This window comes from Capricornis sumatraensis, chromosome 7 (genome assembly GCF_032405125.1).
Source record: "Capricornis sumatraensis isolate serow.1 chromosome 7, serow.2, whole genome shotgun sequence".
Lineage (NCBI taxonomy): Eukaryota > Metazoa > Chordata > Mammalia > Artiodactyla > Bovidae > Capricornis > Capricornis sumatraensis.
Genome location: NC_091075.1, coordinates 73115172 through 73127513, shown reverse-complemented (window position 1 = coordinate 73127513; position 12342 = coordinate 73115172). Strand labels below are relative to the sequence as shown.

General features: G+C 40.9%; 1 protein-coding gene across 4 annotated transcripts in view; it reads right to left on the bottom strand.

The window, feature by feature from the left end:
* Positions 1-12342, bottom strand: part of KIT (KIT proto-oncogene, receptor tyrosine kinase) — an 83439-nt gene that overhangs the window by 19164 nt on the left and 51933 nt on the right. For all 4 annotated transcript variants that reach the window (XM_068975680.1, XM_068975683.1, XM_068975681.1 and 1 more), the window contains exon 7: positions 11365-11480. In XM_068975680.1, the coding sequence (XP_068831781.1) occupies positions 11365-11480 (116 nt within the window). The remainder of the gene's footprint in view (positions 1-11364; positions 11481-12342) is intronic.

The following is a 12342-nucleotide window of genomic DNA, read 5'->3' as shown; positions in this document are numbered from 1 at the left end:
TCTTGTCATTCATTGTTCCTGGATTTTTAGTGGTATTAACTATTACTCAGTAGGAAAAAAAAAGAGGGGGCTGAAAGGGTGCATTATATTTATAGTTGTTGTATCTGGGTAGTAGAGTTATACATCAATATCTGTTTCATTCTTTTGACTTATTTTCTAATTTTTTTTTACAATGAACACAGCTAATAATAAACTTACAAAACATTGGAACAGTTGAAAATTACATAATCAATTACATTTAGCTTTGGTTACAAGTGCCCTAAGATCTAAGCCTTCCAGCGCGACACCTGGTAGCAGCTATACAATGGCCAGGGCTGGCAAACAGCGTGGTCCGACTGGCCTACTTGTTCCTGTGTGCTGGTTAATCAGGCACATTTTTAAGCTACTATCCTAACTATAACCTGAGGCAAGCCAAGCAGCTTTTGTCCTGTTGGCTCGTAGATAGGCCAACCAAGCTCAGAGGGCCCCTCAAACTTCAAGGTGCATTTGAAGCACAGAAAGATGAGGTTAAAAAGCATATTCCTGGCCCACCTCACCTCCCCCAAGATTAAGTAATTTGAGAATCTGACCCAGAATGGGGTTATTTTAGAAAATCTTCAAGGGACCCCATCAGGGCCAGGACAAGGATGTGGCAAGAAAAACACCTAAGGTGAGGAATTTAAGAAGGCTCTCATCCTCCAGGTCCTGCAGATTCGGGTAGACACCAAGAGTGAGCACCTCCTTAAATTCTGCACCCTAGGCATCTCTCTTGCCTCATCCTAATTCCAGCCCTGTCCCTAATGCTGGTGACAAGAGACTTCATTCTGAAAGGGCTAAATTACACGAGTACAGCTGGGGCTATACATGGCAAGTTGCACAAGGAACATGTTTAATGCATAAAGAATGAGCTAGGTATAATTCTGCTTCCTAAAAATGAAAATCTGGGCTCATCTGCATTTTGTAAGTGCCTCAACGCACCGTCTGAGTCATTAAATATGCATTTTGCTTTTAAAGATACATAACTCCCTGCAATTCGCCAGGTTAAATCTGAGCTGTGTTTTCTTAGATATTCTGCAATCAGCAGTATACCAAATGACACATTCCCTAAATCCTCCCAAGTTGGAGGTTTAGATAAGCCTAAGAGGTGTATAAGTTATGTATTTCCTGTAGAGATAAAAAAAATAGCCTTGTCTCCTTTCAAAGCACTGTGGACCTGAGTCATCTGGCATCTCCGACAACAGTGATCAGCTCGTAGGCAGATTTCAGAGTGCTTGTAACTCTTCTGAGAATTTATTGCTCATGCAATTAAAAACCCCAACCATTTGATTTATCCCACAGATATACGATCTTAAAAAAAATTTCTTTTCACCACCATCAGGTCCATAAGGAAGGCAAGAACAAGTTGAATTTTAAAGAACACAGCACAGATAATAGGAGCTGGGGGTGGGAGGAAGTATACAAGTAACTGGTGGGAAAGAGATGAGCATAGTTTTTGGCTTACCCTAACCGACTCGGACACGACTGAGCGACTTCACTTTCACTTTTCACTTTCATGCATTGGAGAAGGAAATGGCAACCCACTCCAGTATTCTTGCCTGGAGAATCCCAGGGACGGGGGAGCCTGCTGGGCTGCTGTCTATGGGGTCGCACAGAGTCGGACACGACTGAAGCGACCCAGCAGCAGCAGCAGCAACCGACTCCACCAAATCCTGCTATTAACACACATCTGCCCACACTCTCTAATCAGCAAAGAACTCAGACTTTAGTGTCCGTGTGTGTGTGTGTGTACATGCATGTGTCCAACTCTGCAATACCAGGGACTGTAGCCCACCAGGCTCCTCTGTCCATGGGATTTTCCAGGCAAGAATATTGCAGTGGGTTGCCATGTCCCTCTCCAGGGGATCTTTCTGACCCAGGGATCGAACCTACATCTCCTGCATTGGCAGGTGGATTCTTTACCACTGAACCACCTGGGAAGCCCAAGTGTCCATATAACAAAACACTAAATGAAGAGGAATCACAAGGATGAATTTGTTTTTACAGTTGTAGGTCTGATGATATTTATCAGCAACACAGTGATGCTTTGTAGCAATTTGTCACTATCCTGATTTGGATCTGGGTCACATCCACATTCCTGCCATAATATCATTATAATATAGGAATTTAAATCAACTAAACAAGTATTTGAAAACTTGGGTTAACTTTTACCTATAAAAGGAGTATGATACTTAAAATCTTCAGAACAGATATTTTGAAAGTACATTTTGGATACTAATATATACAATATAAACTACAAGACCCTACTGTATAACATAGGGAATTATATTCAATATCCTGCAATAAATCATAATGGAAAAGAATATGAAAAAGAATACATACACACACACACAGAGAACTGAAACACTTTGCTGTACACCAGAAACTAATACAACACTGTATATAAACCATATTTAACACTGTATATCAACCATATTTTAATTAAAAAAATTAAAGAAGTTACATTTTGTTTTATACATTCTTAAAGACATCTAGAAACTGGTGTGTGAGTACTTTAACAGAATTTCATTTAACTAACTAAACAAAACTTCAATTACAGTCTTCTGCATCCAGTTATGTTTTGCAGAATGTCTATCATTAAAAAAAAATCATTCTCCTAATAAAATGATGTCTTAAATAAAAAGTATGCAAACTTTTCATGTGAAAGGTGAAACTAAATATTTTACATTTTAGGGGTTACGAGTCTCTTACATACACTCAATGTAGCCACAGACATGTATGCAAATGTGCAAAGCTGTGTTCCACTAAAATTTTATTCACACACACTGAAATTTTTTCACATCTCACAAATCTTATTTTTTTAAATCATTTTTTCACATCTCACAAATCTTGTTTTTTTAAATCATTCCTACCTCCCACCCATCCCAAAGAAATAAAAAAATTCTTAGATTATGAGCCATTCAGAAACAGGATACTTGTCAAATCTGGCCAAAAGGCTATAGTTTGTCAATCCTTATTCTAAACAGCCATTAAAAAGATCTCCCTATCTTGGAAGTTAGCTTTACAAAAAATGATGAAACTACTTGGAGAAAGCCTTCCTTAGCCAGAATCACTGTGCTCAATTTACAAGAGCACCATCATCAGTGACCCAGGGGTTGGGGTGGGGGATGTGTACACATGTTACAATGTAGCCCAAATGCTGCCTAGGAGTGCAGACATGTGATAAAGCGCTATCGTTCTACTCTGTATAAGTAGTGGATTCATTTTTCCACATTAATTTAGAAGTGGAAGAGAAGGGTTAACACAATGCCCATGGAAAAATTACATACCTATTCTTGGATTAATTTAAATTTCCACTATACATTATAGGTGACCATGTATACATCTGTAACCGAAGGAGACTAATTTGATGTAAAAACACGTGGGGCTCAATTGGAAAGGAAATTTCCACAGAGCAGCAGTTCCACTCATATGAAAGTGACTACTCAGGCTATTTTTAGAAAAGTATGTCCCAGGGCCAGGGTCAATTCTAGCTTAAGTTTGAAAATGAAAAAGTGAAAGTGTCTTAGTCGGGTCAGACTCTGACCCCATGGACTGTAGCCCACCAGGTTCATGGAATTCTCTAGGCAAGTGGGTGGCCATTCCCTTCTCCAGGAGATTTTCCAGACCTAGGGAATGAACCCGGTCTCCTGCATTGCAGGTCGATTCTTTACTGTGTGAGCCACCAGGGAAGGCCCAGGAATACTGAAGTAGGCAGTTACACCTCTTCTGCTTTCACACCATACACATGAAATAATGGCCAGGTCATACTAACACAGGGCTAACGATCTAGATAGGTTACCCTGTTCTCCAATCAGTTCAGTGATTGACTAGATCCCCCAAATTAGCTATACACCCAGCCAGACCATCAACTTTCTTAGGAGACATGAAAGAAAAATCATGCCAACACGCCTAAATTTTTTCAAAATATGAGACTCAAACTCTGCTTTAAAAGTAGGTTGCCATGATATTCCTTTATTCTTCCAGTTTAAATGTCTATAGCAATTCTTGCATCGACAAAGATCCTCTTCATAAGGAGGAAATAATAAAGTGTCACATCAAAAACAACACTCATAACTCCCAAGCAATTTAAGAACAAAAACTCATTTCAAGTTCAGGAAAAGAAAATAAAAACAGACTTCAGATACTGTCAAGTATCTCAAACTACCTATAAAAAAATTAATGTAGAAAGACAAGAAACTATTTTTACGTAGATTAGCTACCCATACTAACGTTATTCCTTAATTTGGAACTGTCCTGCAAGTCAGCACAGCCTATCTTCCTAGACGTATGTTCAAGATATAGGAGCATGAAAGACAATGACAGATGATAACCTCATTGACTTCCTGCCACTAGAGTAAGGTTGCTCATTTGAGATTAAATAATTATAAACTTTAAATAATCAATTTAATAGATTTCTTTTAAAATTCATTCACATTATTTCAGAGTTTCACCACATAACACCCAATGTCTCAAAATGGTACCACATACTGGTTAAGGAAATCATGAAATATCCATGCAAGGAGATAGCAAAGTGATATTTGGGCTTCCTGGGTGGCTCAGATGGTAAAGAATCTGCCTGCAATGCGGGAGACCTGGGTTCAATCCCTGGGTTGGGAAGATCCCCTGGAGGAGGGCATGGCAACCCACTCCAGTATCCTTGCCTGGAGAATCCTCATGGACAGAGGAGCCTGGTGGGCTATAGCCCTGGGATCACAGAGTTGGATATGACTGAGCAACTAAGCACAGCACTGTAGAAGAAATATTACGGCACGGAAAACAGCTCACAATGAATTCACTGTTCAGCACCAAAACACAAGGTGATGCAAAAGAACTTCATTTTTGTCATCCCCCCCAAAAAAAGTTTTTTTAAGTGGTCTGTGAAGATATATTAGCACTGGTAATCCATAAAATGTAAATCAACTTTAAAAGGAAGAATTAAACTTATTTCATTCTTATTTTTGCCTACTTATAATTTCAAGTTATCATACCTGTCATATAACAATTTTCTAATATGAAAATATTGTTTTAATCTAAAAACAAATGTGTATAAGTGTATAATGAGGCACAAACCAGGCCTCATTCCGGGTATACTGTGGTAGTCTTACAGTAAACTCTGAAAAGCAAGTAAATAAATCAGAAAGGATTTCTGATTTATTTAGCACTTATCTTTGTAGCACTAGCTTTATTTAATGTTGAAGAACTCCAGTAATTTAATACAGAAGTAGGTCGAATAAAATCCACCTAACCAGAAAAAACGGAGAAGGCAATGGCAACCCACTCCAGTATTCTTGCCTGGAGAATCCCAGGGACGGGGGAGCCTGGTGGGCCGCCGTCTATGGGGTCGCACAGAGTCGTACACGACTGAAGCGACTTGGCAGCAGCAGCAGCAACCAGAAAAAAGAAATGAAAAATACTAAAAAGCAAAGCCTCTCAAGCAAAACCTGATAAGTGTGTTAACATTAAGTCTCAAAATTTTAGCCTCTAACACAAGTAAGGTTTGGACACTCAAGCGTTTGGAAGGTCCTATCACTTTTAAAAACAGTTAAGCGGTTGGAAACATGTCCATTATCCAAAAAGGCAAAGTCCTAGTGACTCTGCTCTCTTGACTCATGAAGATCTGGAAAGGTGCCCCAAACCTGATAGCATTACTTTTACCCTAAATATAATCACTGAGACTTGCAGCCAGGTGGGTGACTCAGATGGCTGGCAAGCAGGCTATCCAAAGGCATCTAGCTACAAGGCTGTCGTGACAGCCCTACACTCACCTGTGCCAAATGGTGGGCTGCCCAAGTTGTTGCAGGGTATTCCACCTTAGGGAGCTTCTCCCTGGAAGGATGGTCTAGCCATCCATAACTGGATTTAACTATGACCACAAATGAGCTTCCCTGGTGGCTCAGTGGTTAAGAATCTGCAAGACACGTGGGTTTGACAAGATCCCTGGGAGAAGGTGGCTTCCCAGGTGGCTCTGTGGTAAAATAATCTGCCTGCTAATGCAGGAAACACAGGAGACGTGGGTTCAGTTCCTGGGTTGGGAAGATCCCCTGGAGAATGGAACGGCAACCCACTCCAGTATTCTTGCCTGAGAAATCCCATGGACAGAGGAGCCTGTTGGGCTACAGTCCACAGGGTTGCAAGAGTCAGACACGACTTAGCGACTAAATAATAACAATGACCACAAATATATAAAAAGCAGCCCAGATTCTGCAGATGTGGTCAAAGGGAACATTCCCATCGAAGGCCTCATTCTGAATGATTTATTACTTTGACTGATTTGAATATACTGTATGATCTATAAATAATCGCTTACACCAGACAGGATGTTAATTATGTGATGCAGTGGTTTAGGAATAATACATTAGTTAGCATTTCCTTAAATTGTTTCAACCCCTCTGTTAACACTTTGCCATAAATGAAGGGAAACCAGTGATTCTGAGAATTTGGTGTTCAGCAGTCATGTGGATATCCAATCGAGCTTAACATCATTTGTGTTCCATATAAGCCCAAAGATGAAAGGCAAGCCCTTTCATTCTCCAGACTTTTCTTGTCCTGCTGGCCATTCTGCACCACTGCCTGAGTACCACAATTCTTTTACTCAACTAGTGAAAGTGTTAGGTCACTCAGTTGTGTCCGACTTTTTGCAACCCCATGGACTGTAACCCGCCAGGCTCCTCTGTCCATGGGATTCTCCAGGCAAGAATACTGGAGTGGGTTGCCATTCCCTTCTCCAGGGGATCTTCCTGACCCTGGGATCAAACACGGGTCTCTTACATTGCAGGCAGATTCTTTACTGTCTGAGACACCAGGGAAGCTGAAGTAGGTCTGTCATTAAAGGACAGATCTTTGAGATTGAAGAGAAATCTCCAAATACCATTTGCTACAAATTTTAAATTCATAATGTGGATCTGGAAATGCTACCAGATAACATTTTATTGATGTAATGCTACCAGTGTCATTCTAGGTTACTGGTAAATCAAAACTACAATGAGCTGTCACCTCAAATCTGTCAACCTATTTATCATCAAAAAAAAACAAAAGATAACAAGTATAGGCAAAAATGCAGAGAACATAAAACTCCTGGTTCCTTAACATAACAGGAAGGTGGGAACATAAATTGCTATACCCATTATGGAAAATGCAGAACTTTTTCTTATCTAGAATATCTGTACTCCCACATTCACCACAGTAATTTTTACAACAATCAAAGTATGAAAGCAATGCAAATCTCCATCACTGGATGAATGAATAAAGAAAATGTGGTGTGTGTGTGTAAGAGAGAGACAGAAAAGTAGAGAGTCAGGATTAATTAGGGTTAAAATACATGTTTGGCCTTTTATTTGTCCTAGATCTGGTAAAAACCTTTATTGTATGTCATTTATTTGACATTTATTATTACCAAAGAGATAAGTTTCTCTTCCCCCACCAACCGCTTTTTTTTTTTGCTAATTTGTAAGATTTCTATAATTATATTTTTTTGCATTTAAAAAAAATTTAACCTTTTTATTTTCTATTGGGGTATACTCGATTAACAATATTGTGATAGTTTCAGGTGAACAGTGAAGGGACTCAGCCTTGTATTTACATGTATCCATGCCATGCTAAGTCACTTCAGTCGTGTCTCACTCTGTGGGACCCTATGAACTGTAGCCCACCAGGTTCCTCTATCCATGGGATTCTCCAGGCAAGAATATTGGAGTGGATTGCCATTCCCTTCTCCAACACATGTACCCATTCTCCTCCAAACTCTCCTCCCATCCGGGCTGCCACATAACATTGAGCAGAGTTGCATGTGCTATACAGTAGGTCCTTGTTGGTTATATATTTTAAGTATAGCAGAGTATATATGTCCATCCCAAACTCCCTAACTATCCCTTCTCTCCAGCAACCATTAAATTCATTCTGCAAGTCTATAAGACACCAAACAGACCACAGATTTCTAGTCAACCATCACAGGCTACCTAACCTACACAATCTTGGTGTTAGCACTTTTTCTAACACCTGCAGGAATCTTGGAAAGGGTAACGTGTATTAAGAAAACACTTTGGGGTAGTTTTATAGTTCCTAAAACCCTATTTTTCACCAAATTTTGATCTGAAATGGAAACAAATGGCCGTTTTCATCAAAGATATGAAACTTCCTTTTAGAATTAAGAACCTGACTTCTATATACATCTTCAATAAGCAATTCAACAATAATTATAGCAATGCAAGTTCAAGGCAAAGAATCACCGATTTTTTTGTTTCATTTTTTGGCCATTACAAACCACCTTTAAAGTCACTGAGTCAACAGACCCATGCAAATCATGCCTTGTTAGAGAAGCTAAAAATAGTACTAAAACATTTTAAAGTTTAAGTGTATATAGCTTTCTCTTAACATAAGTGATTAAAACACAAACACACACAAGTACAATATTCTCAAATTTTCTAAGCAAATGAAGTCTTCAACTACCAAATATTTAACTACTCAAAATCAAGGATTTCCTTGAGCATTTCTCATGGCTGAATCTATTAAGCAATTATGCATCCCTGTCACTAAAAGTAGCCTGAATTTCTACACTAACAGCATGCATTTATTATTCTGATTTTTATTCATTCTAGTTTCTGCAGAGCACAGTTCCTTTCACCCTTGGGGCTCAGCTTATTTACAGAATAAACCACGCAGCAGACCTACATATGCATTTGGCTCGCTAAAATAATACGTCAAAATGGACACAACTGGTCCAACTTTAAATTTTAAAATTATTTTTAGCTTTTGATTTTAAATTTAACATAAAAAATCTTGCCCCATGATAGCATCTAGTTTTTTTTTTTCAATCCAAAAAAATAAAAAGTCAGCAAAGAAATTAGCTAATTATATCTGTGAAGGGCAACTGGGACACAGTTCCCAAGAAACAGATGAAGTATTCACACAAAAATGCTACCTCTGTCAAAGCATCTAGAGATCAAGAACTCCAATGTGTTAGGTAAAGTGAAGTAAATGCCTTTAGTCAGCTTAGTGTCTGAAGCGACTTCAATGAATAGACCCCTGAAGAGCTTAGCCAACGAGAGGAGACACTGCACACCGTCATCCTTGTGCCCAGTGCTTGAAGCAGGAGCTCAGCACATGCTGGAAAGTATTTGTGACCCAGGCCCCAGAATTATAGGGAATCCAAGAAAGGATCATTTGGGAAGGTTCAGGCCATTTCCTCTCTAGCCTCAAATAAGCATGAGTTCACCAGCAGAGGTGATCAATATGGATCCTGTTGGATGGCAAGTTAGGCTGGTAAGTAAAAACGTAGCAATTTTGTCACCCAGAGAAAAGTAAGGGTGACTTCAGAGATGTCTTTCTAAGGTCAATGACTCATGACTGACCGGCAGGCCACATACTGGCAAATGGAAGCAGGAAAAAGGGGGAGAGAGATCTTAATGAGCCCTTGACCTTGAAGCCAGGGAAAGAGAGATGGATACAAATGACACAATGTTAGAAAATTCCCAACAACTAAGCTTCTCAAAGGGAGGCCTGTCGAGTAGACCACGGCCACAATCTACTAGTTCTGGTGCATAGTGTGTAAGCACAGCAGCCAAGACTAAGCATTGAGAAGGAGCAACCTCACTTAATTATATCTGTTGAGTCTAGTAATTAAAAAAAAAAGATCCATTCTGGGATTTTATATATCTTTCTTCTTTTCCATCTCTCTATTCTAGTGACTGGTTCTTTCTGTATTTTGTTAAGGAGTATTGATTCAGAACAAATTGGAAACTACAAATACACAAGGTCCTTGGGAATAGGTTGAGAAGCACTGCACTAGAACGCCTAAAATAAGGTTTTGTATAGACAGTAATGCATATGATGTTTGCAAGGATATTGATTCACCTGCAATCATCTCTTCAATTACTTGAACATGAAGATTTCTCAGAAGCAGGCAATTTTGCCCATGTGTAATACACTAATCTCTGATTAACATCTGAATTAATCTAGAGATACCTGAATCGCAGGCCAATGAGAATACCATGTAATCAAAACTGTTCTGAAGAACTGAGATGTTAATTAACAAGTTTCTCTTGGAAAAGCAGTTTTGTGGTCATACAAATTTGAGATATATGCTCAATCCCACGCCTCCTTCTGAGCAGGCAAAACATACATTAGAGTATTAAGGATGCTGAGAAAGTCTGTAGCTCAGAAAAATCTGTATGTGGATATGATGCTCTTTATCTAAATACATGTTAACACCTTTTTTTTCAGGAAATACAATTTTAGAAATGCTGGAACAGACAAAAGACTCCAGATTAGCAACCAAAAACCTGTCTTGAGTATCACTCGCTAGCTGTTTCCATTTGTAAGGGGATCATGCTTCCCACCTCACCATGCTGGTGAGCGGCACCATCAGGGAGTTAACGATGGAGAATCACTCTACACAGCAAGTAGGAAGCTCCTGGAAGATGGGGAACTGGCTCCCCTCCTGCAGCGCAACACATATGAAGGGCTCAGCCATTACTGAGCTGTTTTCCAGGGAACGTTCCAGGTTGTCATCTCACCACCCTCCCCAATACACCCCGGATAGCTAATTCTGCTGGTCGTTTTGTGGACAGTCCCTTGGAATCCCATGTCTTTGGAGGCCTCCAGCCTTTGGTCCCCTGCTGGTGTGGTGTGGCAGGCACCTGCCCCTCTTTCTGGGAAATGCAGGTGACCCCACAGTAGAGCCAAGAGCAGGTCATGAGAAAAGCCCCAGCTGGTGAGGACAGCCCCTGCGGCTCAACCTTTGTACAGAGACATTGTGGGACGTGGACCACACAGGGCTCAGGTGTTCAGGTGTCCATGGCCATCCTCCCACCTTAAACCACCTGCTTGCTCCCTTCTCCCCCAGTCCCCGCATGGTACACAGCAGGGACACTCTGAGCTGATCAATACTGTGTTCATTTCACACAAAATAATACCCTAACCCTGAAAGAAAAGGTGCTGTAACAAAGAAATCGTTTGTCGGGGCTTGATAGCACCTCTTTCCCACCTAATACCATAATCCAGCTCCTATTCAACCTCCAGCTCCCCATCTCGGCAATCAATAATAATACATTCTCCCTCGAACTGTTGTTATTTTTAACTTCTATGTCTCTTCTGTTGACTTCAAAGGGCAGCACCCAGCATCTGAGCACCAGCTTAAGGTCATGTGGTCAGCGAATTGTAGGACAAGGAATTGGTTTTTGTACACATCCTTCCAACCACCAAACCACGAGGTCTTTGTTAAGGTCAAAATTATCATGAAACATTATTGACCCAGTACACAATGAACTCGGGGCGGCAGCTGTTGCAAACACCAGCCACAACTTAAAAGAATAAAAAATAAAAAGATAAGGAACCATTTGTTCTACTCACTGTTCACGTAAACATTAAATGTCACGGAAGAATTGACATCAGAATTGGACACGTGAAATGTGTAAGTGCCTCCTTCAGTCCCTTTTAATCTGGTTAGATGAAGTTCATTTACGTATCTACAAAAAAAGAACAACCCGTCAGTCACCTGTGGATCACCTACCTCGAAATGTGTGGCTTTTTCACAGTTTCCATCTGAAATTCACGCCTGTTTTAGAAAACTACATCCCATGTAATTCAGTGTTAACAAAATCGACGTTAACAAATGCAAACACACACATATATTTCATTGAGACAAATGCCTGGTATATGAGAACAGCGTCGGGAAAGGCTTTCTTGCCATAAGGCAACCTCACCCTCATCCTGTGCTGTCCTTATGGCCAGCATCCTTCCCCGCCCTGGTCCTCTTTTCAGCCTCCCTCTCACCAGTGTCCTGAACTCACCTGCCCTACTTTAACAGCACCTGCCTAGCAAAACCCAAGACTGGCAGGCATCTCCATCAAGGTGTCTCAACGCAGACACTTCAGGGCCATGCAGCAAGGTCAACACCATGGCGCTCACCTTCATTCTGACACCAGCATCTCCTGTTCTCCTCCTACCCCTGCCGCTTCTTCCAAGTGTCCCTGGGAGCATGTGCTACCGGGGCTTCTGTTTTACACCAAGGTTATCACAGGTGGCTGTGTTCAGCACCACCATCAGGGAGTTACTGATGTGGGCTCCAGTGTGGACGGAGCACTCTGGGTGGCCCTAGACCCCCAAGGGCCACAATCAACTCTGCACGGGGGGCGGCTTGTTTAGGCTCCTGTCACACTGCATACGTTCCCTGGGCATTCACGCTCCTCTGAACTACTTACTGTTGCTTACAACTTTCAAATCCTGACCTCTAGTCCAACCTCCCTGTCCTACGCCTCTTTCCTCTCCAGACCTATGTTCATGGCCCCCAGCCCAAAGAGCCCCTAGGATGGGACCGCAGCTCACCCG